At 34.1% G+C, this 18,056-nt stretch overlaps 1 protein-coding gene across 4 annotated transcripts in view; it reads right to left on the reverse strand.

Moving 5' to 3' along the window:
• Positions 1 to 18,056, reverse strand: part of IntS1 (integrator complex subunit 1) — a 664,867-nt gene that overhangs the window by 21,963 nt on the left and 624,848 nt on the right. For 3 of the 4 annotated variants that reach the window (XM_090410537.1, XM_090410536.1, XM_090410535.1), the window contains exon 45: positions 9,227 to 9,297. The exons of the other annotated variant lie outside the window; for it this stretch is intronic. In XM_090410537.1, coding sequence (XP_090266663.1) covers positions 9,227 to 9,297 — 71 coding nt within the window. The remainder of the gene's footprint in view (positions 1 to 9,226; positions 9,298 to 18,056) is intronic. 4 annotated transcript variants of the gene reach the window in all.

Consider the following 18,056-nt stretch of genomic DNA (forward strand, 5'->3'; position numbering starts at 1 on the left):
CAAATATTAATTTGCTACGAAATAAACTTATTCAAATAAAGTTAAATAATTTTTTTTATTTTTTATTACATATCAGATTTTTAATTTCTTTTTAAATCTACAATTTATAAAAATAATCAGCAAAAATTTTTTTGCATTCAGATATTTTATTTTTTCTCTCTGAAATTAATTTATGTCGATTTTGAGAAATCATCTTTGGCCAAGGATAAAAAAGATATGAGAATATTTGTGATAAATATGGTTTTTATTTTAAACAGCTATTTAAGCTAAATACTGTTCTGATTTCCAAATGAACATTTTTTAGGAATTATATGCATACAAGAGCTTTGAGGCAGGAAGGGATATGTGTCTCTTTGTGAAGGAATGAGCTTGAATAAGTTTATTTTCAGTAATGCACAATTTAGTCTCAGAAATGTCAAGTGAGTTTCTAGTGTAAAATTTGCTGAAACCAACAAACTAGTGGGCCTGTTAGAATCTATGATATATTTTTAACAGAAAAGTATTAAATAATCATCGACTGTTTAATACCGTGGAAGAGAACTCATATATAAAACTGATAGACATAAACAACCTGGAATATTATCAGCATGTTCATTTTGAATATTTTGTCTGAGCACATGATCGTTGTTTTATTTTGGATGTCATATTTTCAGTAATGCATAATTTTTTAAATTTAAGGTAGTTTTATAGAGAAAAAGAGGTGGTAAAGCATGAATAATTTACCAAAAAATGTGTCATGCTTATTTTCAGATGTAACTAAATGCATCCATAGCATAACTGGAGGAAAGACAGTACATTGTGCTCTTCAAGTGGAAAATATCTCAATTCTATTCTCATCATAGAATCTAAGAGAGGAATCTTTATATGGACATTTTTCAATTGAAGATGAGTTAACTGATCTCAACCTAGTAGGTTTTTTCTCTCCAGAACGCAAGTTTTCATCCCATATACAGGCAAATCAATTAGAAAGCACATACACTATTTATAGACATACTACTGGAGGGAAATGTGAGTAGACAGAGGACTGAGTGGTGTAGATGATGAGTTGCATGGTGTGATGTGATGTGCACCTTTGCAATGGGTCCTAAGACTCCTTTAAGGTGTCACATAATAATAACAATAAATTGAGGATTAAGATAAATTGCAGATATGACAAAATTTTCTATGTGCAACTGAGGAAATGGACTGCAAGTAAGAAAGGTCTCTTCCTAACAATTTTGATATGATGTAAATCAAAAAAAAAAAAAAAAAAAAGATTTTTTTGATATAGTGAAACAAATTACATGAATGGTTATTTTGAGATTTGAAAGTTCTCTGTATGCTTCTGGGACAGCAATCTAGTTAACAAGGACATGCCATGTTTTCTGTGTAAATGGAACAGCAGTCTAATCAGCACCCAGTAAAAATAGTGACCAAGAAGAGAAATCTTCATTCAAGGCTTAAAAGATATTCTCCAGAAAAGAATCACAACTGAAAGAGAAATATGTATGGTTTCAAAAATATAAACAGTATAGTATAAAAAGTAAATGATATATAAAAGTACAGCTGAAAAAGATAAACTCTATGGTATAAAAGTATAGCTGAAAAACATTCTCAAGAAAATTGAAAAATTAGGTTTTGAATTTCAAGGTTAATTTCTTGCACCCTTGTTTAGATTATTTCCCTGAGAATGTTGGTGCAGAGTGTTAAGCATAGGTTAAATATTTTGCCAGAATATAAAAAAAAGATGGAAAAAAAGGTAACCAGAAATGGTATAATGACAGATTGCTACTGGTATTTAAAAAAGGAGGTTTACTAATGTATCACATAGAAAAAGACAACAAAGCAGTCATTAAAAAAAGAAAAAAAAAAGGATAAAATTTGCTTCAAAAACAATTAACTATTTCAAATAAACATTCGTTCATTCTATTTTCAATTCATTTTGTTCCTAATTTTCTAAAATAATTCTTATGTGGTCACTGTATTAAAATATATCTTTAATAAAACATATCTTCTTAAAAGTTATATCTTTAATAAAATGCAACTTTAATAATTTCATTTTCAAACATGGTTTGAGGGTCAATGATACAGGGTTGTTTCATTAAAAGTTTAAGCTTTGCTAAGTATTTGTTTTCAATATCTAGCTTATTTTCAATATCTAGCCTTCTAGAATTTCAACTTTTCTTTTCCATGGTTAAATTACTATTTCCACACTTCTGATCAAAACAATTGACTGATCACATTATAGTAAATAATAATCCTTTCTTTTAGGCTTGCACGGTGATCCAAATGCATTTTTGAAAATTATGGAGACAACTATCGTGTTTGAATAAAAACTTTAGTTTAATATAACTAAAATCTACATTCGACATTTCGACCTTTATGTCAAGGTCATCTTCTGGAGTATACAACTATACACAGGAAACAAGCTATACTACAATCAAACTGGTTTGTTAAAGACACTGACCAACCGCTACAACAATTGTTGGCCTGACCTCTGGTGAGAAAAAAAAAATGAAAAAAAAAAAAAAAATAAAAAAAAAAAAAAAAAAATAAATAAATAAAATAAAAAATTATACATCAACGCTAGAGTCTTATTATTAGTGTTGTCTACAATATACATATTAACATCATTCCAGCCAGTTGGTATGGAATGGTTTCTAATACTAGCTAAGGATTGGCTAGAGTCCTGACTTATGCTGGATCTTTCATATTGGTAGGCTGAATGTGTGCCGTGCCATCCAGATCCTTGGAATTTTCATGCCATCTTTGTTGTTGATATTTGGGTAGTTTATCAGGATTTCGCAGGATTCCTTAAATTTCCTTTCGTACCAGGTTTTTGTGCGGTGTAAGGCGCAGGTGCTTTTCTAGTTGATTTGGTGTAAGGTGTTGAGTGCGTGGTCTGAGAGGCCTGCTTCACCATAATGGTTATATTTAATGTGTCTAATGTGTTCTTTCTTGCATATAGGGATTGTCCGTCCTGTTTCACAATGTACGGTAAGTTACAGGTGCAGCGGATGCAATAGACTCCAGGATGTGCTAATGGGAGGAGAGGATCCTTAGAGGAGTTGAATATGGTTTTAAGTTTAGTGGGTGGTTTAAAGGTGGCATTGAGGTTATAATGTTGTAGGATTCTGTTGATTTTTTCTGATAACCCTTTAATGTATGGGATGGCTATGGTTTTACTGTAATCTAGTTGTAGTGTCACTAATGATTTTTAGTTCTTGTTTCAGGGCTTGTTGGTTAGAGCAGATAGTTGTGGCTCTGTTTTTAAAGGTGTTAATGACTCCATATTTTTGTGATGGGTGGTGGTATGAATTAGCATGTATGTATTGGCCAGTGTGTGTCTCTTTTCGGTAGACCGTGAAGGATAGACTGCCTGAAGGAAGTTGTGTGACTGGTGTGTCTAGGAACAGGAGCAAATTTTGGTTTTCGATTTCAATGGTAAATTGTATGCGTTCGTGTTGTTTGTTCAGGTGGCTGAGGAATGTGTTTAGCGTTTGTCGCCCGTGTGGCCAGATCACGAACACGTCGTCAACGTATCTAAGCCAGATCTTAGCGTGGCAGAATCAAGAGCCCTTTGCTGAAAGGTTTCCATGTAGACTGCCTGAAGGAAGACGTGTGACTAGTGTGTCTAGAAACGGGAGCGAATTTTGGTTTTCGATTTGGATGGTAAATTGTATGCGTTCGTGTTGTTTGTTCAGGTGGCTGAGGAATGTGTTTAGCGTTTGTCGCCCGTGCGGCCAGATCGCGAACACGTCGTCACTTCCTCCCTGATAAATACCAACAATGAACAACAAACAAGGGAGACAAGGAGCGACCAACCACCGACAAGCAAGAACCATGTGATTAACCTATCAAGCCACACCCTGAACAAAGGTGAACTTACGCTACTAAATAAAGGACTGAACTACACAATAGCACCGAAAAAGGTAAACAAATTGGATTTTATCTACCACATCGAAAGAGGCATCAGATCCCTACCTAACAATATAGCAGATAAAATACGACTAGAAACCAGTAATGTCCTGAATACTAAGAAAACCATACAGAACAACCTGACAAAAACAGAATTAGCAGCAATTAAATCATTAAAAGCCGAACAAAACATAATAATAACGAAAGCAGATAAACTCAATGCCACTGTTATCCTTGACAGGTCAACATACGTACTTCAAATGAATCAACTAGGAGCCGATAACAACACATATAAACTGGTAAATTATAACCCAACAAAAAGGATAAAGGATAAAACAGAAAAACTACTCAAGTCTGTCACTTCTTGGCCACCAGACACGGTTAAAAAACTCAAACCCCCACTATGCCCCCCCCCAGATTATATGGGGTTCCGAAAATACACAAACAAAATGTGCTCCTTCAACCAATCGTGGAAGGAATAGACAGTCCCAATTACCACCTAGCCAAGAAATTAGCGGCAACACTCAAGGAGTTGGTAGGTCATTCCCCCTCCTACATAAAAAACACACAACACTTTATAAACAAAATTAAAAACTTAACACTCGACAAAGACGACTTATTAGTCAGTTTCGACGTTTCTGCCCTTTTCACTAATGTCCCCATCAATGACACAATTCTCCTACTACAGAACAAATTTCAGTAGTAGGAGAATCTCTTTGCCCACGTACTAAAGTCCGGTTACTTCGTGTGGCAAAACAAATTCTACCTACTAAAAGAAGGTACAGCCATGGGCTCACCACTACCCCCCCCCCCCCCAATCGCTAACTTCTACATGGAAACCTTTGAGCAAAGGGCTCTTGATTCTGCCACGCTAAGATCTGGCTTAGATACGTTGACGACGTGTTCGTGATCTGGCCACACGGGCGACAAACGCTAAACACATTCCTCAGCCACCTGAACAAACAACACGAACGTATACAATTTACCATTGAAATCGAAAACCAAAATTTGCTCCAGTTCCTAGACACACCAGTCACACAACTTCCTTCAGGCAGTCTATCCTTCACGGTCTACCGAAAAGAAACACACACTGGCCAATACATACATGCTAATTCATACCACCACCCATCACAAAAATATGGAGTCATTAACACCTTTAAAAACAGAGCCACAACTATCTGCTCTAACCAACAAGCCCTGAAACAAGAACTAAAAATCATTAGTGACACTACAACTAGATTACAGTAAAACCATAGCCATCCCATACATTAAAGGGTTATCAGAAAAAATCAACAGAATCCTACAACATTATAACCTCAATGCCACCTTTAAACCACCCACTAAACTTAAAACCATATTCAACTCCTCTAAGGATCCTCTCCTCCCATTAGCACATCCTGGAGTCTATTGCACCCGCTGCACCTGTAACTTACCGTACATTGTGAAACAGGACGGACAATCCCTATATGCAAGAAAGAACACATTAGACACATTAAATATAACCATTATGGTGAAGCAGGCCTCTCAGACCACGCACTCAACACCTTACACCAAATCAACTGGAAAAGCACCTGCACCTTACACCGCACAAAAACCTGGTACGAAAGGAAATTTAAGGAATCCTGATAAACCACCCAAATATCAACAACAAAGATGGCATGAAAATTCCAAGGATCTGAATGGCACGGCACACATTCAGCCTACCAATATGAAAGATCCAGCATAAGTCAGGACACTAGCCAATCCTTAGCTAGTATTAGAAACCATTCCATACCAACTGGCTGGAATGATGTTAATATGTATATAGTAGACAACACTAATAATAGGACTCTAGCGTTGATATATAATTTTTTATTTTATTTATTTATTTTATTTTATTTTTTATTTACATTTTTTTTCTCTCACCAGAGGTCAGGCCAACAATTGTTGTAGCGGTTGGTCAGTGTCTTTAACAAACCAGTTTGATTGTAGTATAGCTTGTTTCCTGTGTATAGTTGTATGCTCCAGAAGATGACCTTGACATAAAGGTCGAAACGTCGAATGTAGATTTTAGTTATATTAAACTAAAGTTTTTATTCAAACACGGTAGTTGTCTCCATAATTTTTGAAAATGCATAGTAAATAATAAATTTTTGCTGGATTGAAAGTTTTTATCCTCCAAAATTTATTATTTACTATAATGTTTAAATTATTTACATTAAGTTTGCCAAGGCAGTTAAACAAAAAAATTTAACATACTGCAAGTAACTGAAGATAACAAACACCATCTTCATTCTTTACGCACTGAAGCTCCCAATTGTAAAACATTAAGGCAACTAAATCTGACTTTGTGGAAAGGACACAATGTAAAAAACTCTTGTGCAAATGATGTCTCTTGCAAGACCATTACTCTAAGGTACTTCTATCTATCTACATTTCTACTTCTTTCATGTTCAGATGGCACCATCATTACATCTAAAACAGCACTGACCTCCTGGCATTATTATTCTTCTCTAATTTCTACACAGTAGATCAACGGAGATATTTTCTACTAGACCAGAAATAGTGCATTCTATTCTTCTTCCTAGTCTTTCACTAGAGGATATCAGAATTTTCATTAAGTTGCAAGTCTTCCAACCCTGATGGTATCTATGCAATTGAATTCAAAAGATGTACTCTGCAACCAACATTTGTTCTGTATTGCTTCTACAGTTTTTCATATTTACAGCTGGCACATACTCCCCCCACCCCCCATCTGGAAGTAAGCTTATATTCACTTTATTTCAAAAAATGGAGATAAAAACCTGCTATCAAATTATTAACCAACTGTCCTCATATCCACATCAATCCTTTGTAAAATAATAAAGAAAATCATTAATAGTCGACTTCTTTACCATTGGATGCCTGTTAGTTAATCTATGACCATTCATATGGATTTCACTGCCTTTGATGATGCAGGAGATCCATAGTAGATCTTCTCCTCCATCACCTGCCGTTGGCTGCATGCAATGGTAGGGTATGGAAAACTTATGCATTCACTCTAGATATTTGCAGAGCATTTGATCAAGTCTGACAAAGAGGACAGCTTAACAAATTGTTTTAAGGGTCTACCTTCAATGGAATGGCCAGTTTCTGCTCCTCATATTTACTTACCAACATGCCACAGGGTTCTGTTCTTTTAGCTACTCTCTTTCTTCTACAAAATAATTATCTCATATCCTGTCCCTTGTTTTTGCTGATAACAATATTCTTTCTCATTATTTAATGAACAGTGTAGTGTTCAAATATACAAGCTTCAAGGTCTCCAGTTGATGCTTTAATCACTAATCTCTATGGGATGAGGACAATATTGTTAACTTCAATGCTACCAAAACACACTTTTGTCCTTCTTGCCCACAAAAAAAGATTTCAATTCATCTTCCCTTATTTTCAAAAATATCCAAACAAAGATCAGATATCCCCTCTTGGGCTGACTACCTGTAGCCTTTTTAGGACAAACTTATCAAGGCCTCCACAGCTTGAAAAACTTTACATTCTTTTCCACTTAAGTCATTACACTTTTAAATTTGTTCAGCTATTAATTCAGTACAAATCCTGTTCAACCATTCAACTTCAGAATACTGTATTCCCATCTGTGATGATGAACCAAAAAACTTCCTAAAAATCCTTGGTGGTGCCCAGAAGAAAACAATTGGTTAACTGAGTCCCCAACCACCCTCTCAGACTCCTTCCAACCAACTGGGTTGGTTAAAATAATGTCTATGGAAGTATCTTAGAAAAGACAAACTATTTAAAAAAAAAAAAACCTTTAATAATTTTACTACCTTCAATGTTAAGCCTATAAATAACATGGGTGGAATTTGATCAACATCCAATCACAGTCTAAACACACCATCAAACTTGCTTCTCTCCTCACCTTATTCTATTTATCCATCTAAGGTAGAGTGAACAGTCATTGCAACAGCCTTTGTTAAGTTTTTAACAACAAAGGCTGTTGTTAAAAACTTCAGTCCAGAAAAAATCCATGTATGCATTAGTGTCACATATTCAACAAACTCTTGTGCGCAAGACTAATTAAAAAAAAAAAAAAAAGCAAGTATATTAAAAGAAATTTGATATTTTAAGAAATAACTTCACTAATTTGGGAAAGCAAACTGCTTTCTATAAATAATTAAATTATTTAATTTACTTTCTAAAGATATTTCAGTCTGTACACAATATTCCAAAATATATTCTAACAAAATGTAAATAATACACTTAAATATTATTAAATAAAATGCTGATCATACTGTATGACTGGTTATTGTATGCATTTCCCTATCTTGTATCATGTTGAATCCTTTGACAATCTGATTGGTGATGACAACTTCATAAATGGATAAAATTTTACTTTTAGGTTGTTTCATGAATAATGGATCAATTTTGGGGGATTTTACAATTCAAATAAAGAATTAAATGATCTCTTTGAAAAAATGCTTCCAGTTGGTTCAATAGGCTAATCTTTCCTGTAAGAGTGTGATAGTTTCAGTACTTTTTTTTTAAGGACTGGAATTATAGCCAAAGTAACTCCTATTCCTATTAGTGGTCCTAACAGGCACTTAAACACCCATGACCTTTCCAAGTATTCTTGGACTTGGAACTCGAGGATAAGGTGGTTAGCCTTATGACTCATGGTGTCCTATGCCTGCATGTCTTACTCCATACCACAGGAGACACAGGTGGCCCATCCATTTTTTTTTTTAAAATTGAATATTCAAGTTACAATGACTTAACAATTAGTCAAGTAAAATTTGGTTCTAATGCTTAAAATTGCATCTCTTTTGCCTGTTCATTCCTTGATCACCACTTTAGCAAAAATTCAACAATTTCTTTCATATAAACCATTTGAAGAATTAACACTGTATGAGTTATCCCAGAGCTATCCTAATTTTGTCAATGTCTGATCTTCTCATATCAATGACCAATCATTGATGCATTCATTTCAGTAAAAATTCATGTTAGAAGATTATAGGAGCTAGGTGTTGTGGCTTTCTTAAGATAATTCTTTGGCCAATAATTTTCCTCTGACAGGCACTGGTACCAGAACCAAGATGTAAACTGTGAACTTGTGGCACCAACAGTTTCTCTTTCAAGCCCCCCCCCCACACACACCTCCTTTTTTTTTTTTTTTTAGCAATTTTTAGGATATATGCAATAGCCAACAAACTTTAACTAATTATTTGTTCATTTTTAACATTACATTGTATAAGACTTGATATCTGAGGAGCATGAATAATTTGAATTAGCAAAGCACTATAGTTATGTATATACTTGTGAACAAAAATAGCATATTATGTAGATATACACTCACAATAAAGTACTCCAAGATTGTGGGTTTCTTGTGGGCAATGTTCTCCAAATCTTGCAAAGCTGAGCAGATATCTTAAAGAAGATTAAATATTAGCTGGGAAGTTACATAATTAAGGAAACAACACATAATGCTTCATACATAGTAGACATTTAGACTAAATTAATTTATCAGAACTGCACCAATCAAGGCATCCAAAATCTCTATATTTTTATACTTACCTTTTTAATATAAAAGAAGGTCATATCCATTAATCAGGAAGATGGAATAGAACAGAAACAATACCTGATCTCTACTTCTTAATCAATTAACAATGGAGAATATCTACACAGACTATGGAAAGCACTAATCTCTTTTCCATATAGCCAACTTATGTTATTAAGAATAGGAATATGCCAAATATTTGGTTTTGCTTTGATATTCAGCCTGCTAAAGCAGAAAGGCTTCTGTTACATGCATCATAACAAATGTAATGGTTCAGGGTAAAGTATAGTGTTTTGGCCATGAAAAAACAGTATTTGGAACTTAACTTTTGCAATTTATGTGAAGATTCAAAATTTGCAAAATGTAAAATATGCAAACAAATATCTCAGGGTGGTAGAGAAGAAAAAATGCAAATATAGTGATGAAACAAAATAGCAAAACTGTGCTATTGTTTTTCTACACACACACTGCTATTAAATTTGATACTGATATTTATAGTGTATTAATAGTGGCTGTTACAAATGTGGGATATACATATTTCATGCATTCACGTAACGGTTTGGTTCACAGCAATGGCATCAACGTTCTTAAGGAGTATAATGATACTGAAGCTGTAAAACTGCTGTTTCATTCATATATTGCAGTTAGCTATAACAGACTATTAATACACAGATACCAATATCAAATTTAATAGCAGTGTGGGAAAAGTAGTAGCATATTTTGACCATGCATCTATTGGATGTTCAAAATTAAAAGATATTCAAACCAAATTAATATAAAATAGATAATTTTATATAAAATAAGACCTACTGGGTGGAACTCTACTTTTTATATGTTACAATGAATATATATATATATATATATAAGATCATTAATCAGCAGGTCGAGAGGTGGGGGTCAGACTAAGAGAGATATCTTGGTCCTCCAGGTTGGGGGTTTTGTGTAAGGCTGGTTACCAAGTAAAAAATTTCTATAACTCAGATGCTGGAACTGGAAAATTCACTGGACCGAAACAGTGGAAAATGACCAAGAAAGAACAAAGATAAATGATTAGGAATCTCAGACATTTAAAAAGTAGTCATGTGGAATGTGCGAAGCATAACAACAAAGGAATCAGAACTGGTAAAACAAGTAAAAACTAAAAATATTAATATAGCCCATGATAACAGAAACAAAAAAGAAATTAAAGGGAACAAAAGATATAGATGGTTTTACTATGCTATATAGTGGTGGGGTGGACCAATATACCAGAGATTCTAGTGGTGTGGCCATTTTAATTGATAATAAATGGAAAAATTAAAAAATAGAATATGAAAGTACAATTTTGTAAATGACTGAATTATAACAGTTAAATTAAAAACAAATAGAAGCTACTTAAATATCATAGGAGTATATGTCCCTGAATAAGATGGAAAAAGGATTCTGAACAATTTTATGAGGAACTACAAAAACAATTAAATAAATGTAATAAAAATGACTATATATTAATAGCAGATCTTAATGATAGAGTTGAAAAAAATTCAATCCCAAATGTCTTAGGAAAATATGGAGAAATTTGCATGAATAACAATGGTTAAGAATTATTAGACTTCTGTATTTTCAATAATTTTAAAATAGACAATATTTTTTTTTAAAAAAAGAATATAAATAAATATACTTGGAATAGCAGAGGAACAATATAATTGATTATATCATTACTAATTAGAAACTAGCTCCACATGTGAGAGATGTACATGCTTACAGAGGAAGTGAAATTTTTTCAGATCATTATTTAGTAGTCTCTAAAGAAATACTAGCAAAATGGAGAAAGGAAGTAAATAAGAAAAAACAAGAAATAGAAAAGTATACAAAGTATATCTATTACAAGAAGAAAGCATTAGAATGCTATATCAATCACAATTAACAGATTACCTGAAATAAGCTCAAATCAGAGAAGATATAGAAGAAGAATGAAAAACTTTAATAAAGATCATAAAGCAGCCTCTGAAGTACTTGGAAAGAAAAATAAAATATTAAAAATCTGGAACACAGATATAGAATATGCAATAAAAGAAAAACAAATGGCATACAAATCACTCCTTCAAAAACATACAAAGGAAACAACAAATATACAAAAACAAAAGAAATATAGCTAAACCATAGTACAGAAATCTCACCAAGATTCCTGGGACAGATTTATTAATAAAATTGAAGGAGATATACATGGAAGACAAGACATAGCCCACAAAATATTAAGGAAATTAAACAATGAAGAAAGAGATACATGGAAAATCAACATAATACAAGAGCAACAATAGATAGAACATCATAAGAATTTATGGTATGACCTAAATTTAATAAAAGAAAATAATAATAAAGAAATCAACACTGATATAAAACCAATACAATTGGAAGAACTAAAAGAAGCAATAAAAGTATCAAAAAAATAGAAAATCAACTGGATTAGATGGCATAAATACAGAGCTTTCGAATATGGCAGAGAATATTTACATTAAGATTCTTCAAATTAATAAATGATTGTTGGAGGAAATGTGAGGAAATTTGTGTTTAACTAATCCATAAGATTAGTTAAAAGCAAAGGTTATATCTATATTTAAGAAAGGAGATAGAGATGATTGTGAAAATTACAGAGGAATAAGTTTCTTAAATAAAGGTTATAAAATTTACAGTAAAATCCTGAATAAAAGACTTAGACATATTATAAACAATCTACTCTCAGAAAAACAAAATGGAAGATCATGTATAGACAATATTTATGTTCTAAAACAAATTATTGAAAAAATATGAGAATTTAATTTCAAGACTCATATGGCCTTTATAGATTACAAGAAAGCATTTTGATAAAATACACAAAGAGAGACTATGGAATATAATGAAAAAACAAGGATATCCATTACATTTGGTACAAGCTATACAAAGTTTATATAAAGATACAGTTATGTAATAAATTAACAGAAGAAATAAAAAAAATCAGGGTGTCAGACAGGGATGTAGCTTATCTCCACTTTTATTCAATATGTATATATATATATATATTGATCAGATTATTAAAATATGGAAAACAACAATAAAACAAGGTATCCAGTTAACTAGAAGAACTGTTATCAATACAATGCTGTATGCAGATGATCACATTATATTAACAAAAAATCAGTTTACAAATTAAACAAAACAAGCCAACAATACAACTTAAAAATTTCATGAAAGAATACAAAAGTCATGGCATTTAAAGGTTGAAATCATGTTATATCAAAAATAGTTATAGGAAATAAAATAATAGAACAGATGACACAGTTTAATTATTTAGGCTACATAATAACATATCTACAAGATAAAGATATAGATGAAAAGATAAAGAAATTTGAAAATCTGTGGAATAATTAAAAGGACACTGAATAAATTCAGATACAAACTTATTTATTAATTCTTTCTTTTAAGGTTACACGGTGATCAGTATTCATATTTGTTAAATTAGGGACACAAAACACACGTGTTGAAAAGATTATTTTACTGATTAATAATAAAATAATACCTTTACGTTTCGACCCCTGTCATTCACCATTGAAATTGAAAAAAAAAACAACTCTCTTCCGTTCCTAGACACACTTGTCACACACCTTCCTTCAGGCTGTCTCTCCTTCTCAGTTTACCGCAAACCTACACACACAGGCCAGTACATACACAAAACTTCTTATTACCACCCAACACAAAAACTAGGGGTCATAAGCGCCCTTAAACACAGAGCTCAAACCATTTGTTCAAATGAACAAGCTCTTAACCATGAATATGAGACCATCAAACATACCTTTATAAAAAATGGATACAATATAAAAACCATTCACAAGATCCTCCACAAAGATACCACTAAGAACAAAAAAGATTTCAAAAATGCTATTGCTATACCATATGTTAGAGGCATTTCAGAAAAAATAGACAGAACACTACACAAATACAACATCAAAACCACCTTTAAACCCCCGACAAAATTAAGACACCTACTCAGTTCTTCCAAGGATCCCCTGCCACACTTAGCCCACCCAGGGGTTTACAAAATAGATTGCACATGTAACATACCATACATAGGGGAAACAGGGTGAACCATCCCAATCAGAAAGGATGAACACAAACGTCACATAAAATACCTCCATTTTGGAAAAACCGGCCTTTCTGACCACGCACTCCAAACATACCACAGAATTGACTGGAAAGGTACCAAGTCCCTACACCACACCAAAACCTGGTTCGAGCGGAAATTCAAGGAAGCTTGTGAAATGCTCAAACATGATCCGAATCTGAATAAAAATGATGGTCTAACAATTCCAAGAATGTGGAGGACCCATCTACAACCTTTATGGCAACCATGAAGAAAAATCTCAATACAAGACCTAGTGAAGTGTTTTTTTTTTTTTCTTGAACATTCAATAGCAACCTGTACTGTACAAATCCAAAAGATAATCGTACTATAACTGTATAATTCCAGAAGAATCCTAGTACGTGAGGACTTTAGCAGAGTTTTTTTTTTTGTGTAGAGGCTTAAGTGCTGTGAGGACATTATGTTGGAGGTTTAATGGATTTTTTACAACACTCAAAAAGAATTAAATTACAATTTAATACTCTTATATTTCGTCCTAGTCACTAGGACATCTACGGGGATCACAAAGACAATTAATGTAACATGCACAACAGCTGGCCACCTCTCTGTCCCCCCACACCGGAAATTCAGCTTCCTATATAAAAAACTCGACCCACTTTAAAGCCCTCACAGAAAATTTAACCTTGAACAATACAGACATATTGGTAAGCTTTATATCTCCTCTTTGTTTACCAATATTCCCTTAACTGACACTTTATCTCTCTTAGAAAACGTTTTCCCCTCTGACATCTTAGATTTCTTTTCCTTTGCCATCAACTCTGGGTATTTCTCTTGGAATAACAAAATCTACAAGCAGATAGAAGGAACCACCATGGGTTCCCCCCTCTCACCCCCCTTGCCAATTTCTATATGGAAGATTTCGAAAAACGAGCCATAGACTCAGCCCCACTCAAACCTTCTATCTGGCTAAGATATGTAGATGATGTGTTCTCAATTTGGCCTCATGGCCCAGACATGTTAGACTCCTTCCTCTGTCATCTCAATAGCCTACATCCAAGAATCCAGTTTACTATGGAAAAGGAAAAGAACAATTGTTTACTCTTCCTAGACACCTTAGTCGCGCGCCTGCCCAATGATACACTTGCCTTCACTGTATACAGAAAACCCACACACACAGGTAGATACATTCACAAACTCTCCCACCACCACCACCACCCCTCACAACACTATGGCATCATTAAAACCCTTACCAAGAGAGCCCACAATCTTTGTTCCAGTGGAACCGCCCTCACTACTGAACTTAACCACATACACAGAACTTTCCTCTCCAATGGCTACAGCGAACACAGTATCAAAAAAATAATCAATTCCTCCCCCATTCCCCGCGTCAACAAGAATTTAAAAATGCCATCACCATACCCTACGCCCGAGGCACTTCGGAAAAAATAGCCAAGATACTAAAAAAGTATAACCTACACACAGCATATAAGCCCTACTGCAAACTTGCTACCCTTATCCGTTCTACGAAAGATCAGCTCCCTCCTCTCTCTCTGCCTGGAGTTTACAAAGTACCCTGTTCCTGTAAGCTTGCATACTTTGGACAGACAGGCAGATCAGCATCCATCTGTCTGGAGGAACACAAGTCATACATCGTTAAACACAACTATGGCCACTCAGGCTTGGCTGACCATGTTTTGGACACCACCCACAGAGTATCATGGAAGAAAACCACCATGCTCCACCACAGCAAATTCAAGAAAGAGAGACTTTTCTTAGAAGCAGCAGCAGCTCTCAGAAACCAACCAAATCTTAACAAATACGGTTGCATTAAGCTTCCGAAGATTTGGGAAACACTCATCACCAGAGGGCCCACCTTACATTCCAGGCCACCTACTACCGCCCTTAGAGGGCGCTCCACCTAGATAGGACTTTAGTGTCACCCACGTGGTTGGGCTTAGTATTGTAAGTTTTTGTGTGCATGTTACATTAATTGTCTTTGTAATCCCCGTAGATGTCCTAGTGACTAGAACGAAATATAGGAGTATTAAATTCTAATTTAATTCTTTTTGAGTGTTGTAAAAAATCCATTAAACCTCCAACATAATTTAGCAGAGTTTATTGTAGTTTTTATTTTTATTTTATTTATTTATTTATTTATTATTTTATTTATTTAATTTTTTTTCCCACTAGAGGGCAGGCTAAGAAAAAAGATTAGTTAACAACGTAGATGTAATTTACTTGTATAGAGTGCATCAACATGTAGCTTGTTCTTATACTTCTGAATCTTCTGAAGATGATCTCAATACAGGGGTCGAAACGTAAAGTTATTTTATTATTAATCAGTAAAATAATCTTTTCAACACGTGTGTTTTGCGTCCCTAATTTAACAAATATGAATTATTTATTAATTGCTGACCATTTACGAAAAACAAAACTACATTAGAGCCTACCAGTTTCGCCAGCAAACTGTCTGGCTTTTTCAAGGCGTTTACGGAGACATAAAAACTAGTAAATGCAAATTGAAAGGAACATAAAAAAACATTGCAAACCAACTGGTAGCTAAGGTTACATGTTTGTTGTAAAGGTGTGATGTGATTACTGGCTAGCTGTAGTTCAGATTGATTTAGAGAGAGGATCAAGTTTTTCCGCGAACTGTTTAGGATTGCACCCTGATTTCTGTTGAGGTTTCCACCGGTTATTAACACTATTGTGGCTTCCTTGAATAAACGATGTCTGTAGTCGTCATCCAGATATGGCATGGAGCTGTTCTTCCACTCTATCGTGTGTTTAGATGTACAGAAATGATGTGCTAAGCCAGAAGAGATATTTCTGTTGTGGTTTACATCACCAACATGTTCTTTTTGTCTGATTTCTAAACTCCGTGAAGTTGTCCAATGTAGGCAAGACCACAGGAGCAAGGAATGTAATATACTCCAGGATATTTGTAGAAAGGCACCTTATCTTTTGGGGATCCTAAAACTTGTTTGATGCTGGTGGTTGGTTTGAAGACCACTCTGATGTAGGCTCTTAGTATTCTGGCTATTTGATAGTTTTAGGATCCCCAAAAGATAAGGTGCTTTCTACAAATATCCTGGAGTATATTAAATTCCTTGCTCCTGTGGTCTTGCCTACATCGGACAAACTAGTTGGTTTACAAAGTTTTTTTATGTTCCTTTCAATTTGCATTTACTAGTTTTTATGTCTCCATAAACACCTTGAAAAAGCTAGACAGTTTGCTGGCGAAACTGGTAGGCTCTAATGTAGTTTTGTTTTTCATAAATGGTCAGTAATTAATAAATAAGTTTGTATTTGAATTATATAAACAACCAAATTATGTTTAGTTTAGACACTGAATAAAATAAACAAGACGAAAAATTCAGCTAAAATTTTATAAAGTAATGGTCACTTCCACTCTGTTATATGGTTCAGAAACATGGATGGTTAAAAAGAATGATGAAAGTAAAACAGAAGCTGTGGAGATGAGATTTTGGAAGTTTATTTTCCACTTGGTTAGACTATAATAAATTTAATTTAATCCTTTATCCAAGTGAAAGCAAACAAAATTGCACCTGAAGTATCTTCAGGACTGAGGCAACTCGTAGTAAAGGTGGACCAAGCTCTCATCACTCCTTGTCTCAGTATCTCCCATAATGCAAAGCACATCTCCTTGCAGACATGTATAATGCTATGCATTAAGGGAAGGGCCACTACCCAGACCGGTTTTGATCTTTATTGAGGTCTCATCAGTGGGAACCAGACCCAGAAGTGGTGATACTAAGGCAGAAGCAATGGAGAGGTCATATTTACTTCTATGAGTTGCCAAAAGGTGTACCACCTTATTATTAAATTACTCTGGATTTAGAGAAAGATGTTAGAAGTTTATTTTCCACTTGGTTAGACTATAATAAATTTAGTTTAATCCTTTATCCAAGGGTCTGGGTAGTGGCCCTTCCCTTAATGCATAGCATTATACATGTCTGCAAGATGTGCTTTGCATTATGGGAGATACTGAGACAGGGAGTGATGAGAGCTTGGTCCACCTTTACTATGAGTTGCCTCAGTCCTGAAGATACTTCAGGGGCAAACTTTGTTTGCTTACACTTGGATAAAGGATTAAACTAAGTTTATTATACGTGAAGATGAGATTTTTAAGAACAATTTTAAGGATGCACAAAATTGGACCATATAAGAAATGAAGACATCAGAAAAAGAACTAGATATTTATAACATAAATGAAAAGATCAAAGAGTATAGACAGGTGGATAGGTATAGACCAAAGGGGGGAGGGGGAAGACCAGTGAAGCCAGAAGGCAAATGCCTAATCCTTGAAGAGAAGAAGAAAGAGCATTAATAGCTATTCAATCAACAACAATTTAAATACATTAAGCTCAGATCAGCAGTCTTTAATGGATCCACTGCTAAATTTAATGAAGTTCAAATGTTTTAATTTTGGAAGTGCTCCCAGCTCTGAAAAATGTATTTATCTAAAGATGAAAATAATACTTTTTTCATGTTATAGAAACAAAAAAAATTGTC

This window comes from Typopeltis vanoorti, chromosome 20 (genome assembly GCF_054136105.1).
Source record: "Typopeltis vanoorti isolate ZY-2024b chromosome 20, IOZ_Tvanoo_1.0, whole genome shotgun sequence".
Classification (NCBI taxonomy): Eukaryota; Metazoa; Arthropoda; class Arachnida; order Uropygi; family Thelyphonidae; genus Typopeltis; species Typopeltis vanoorti.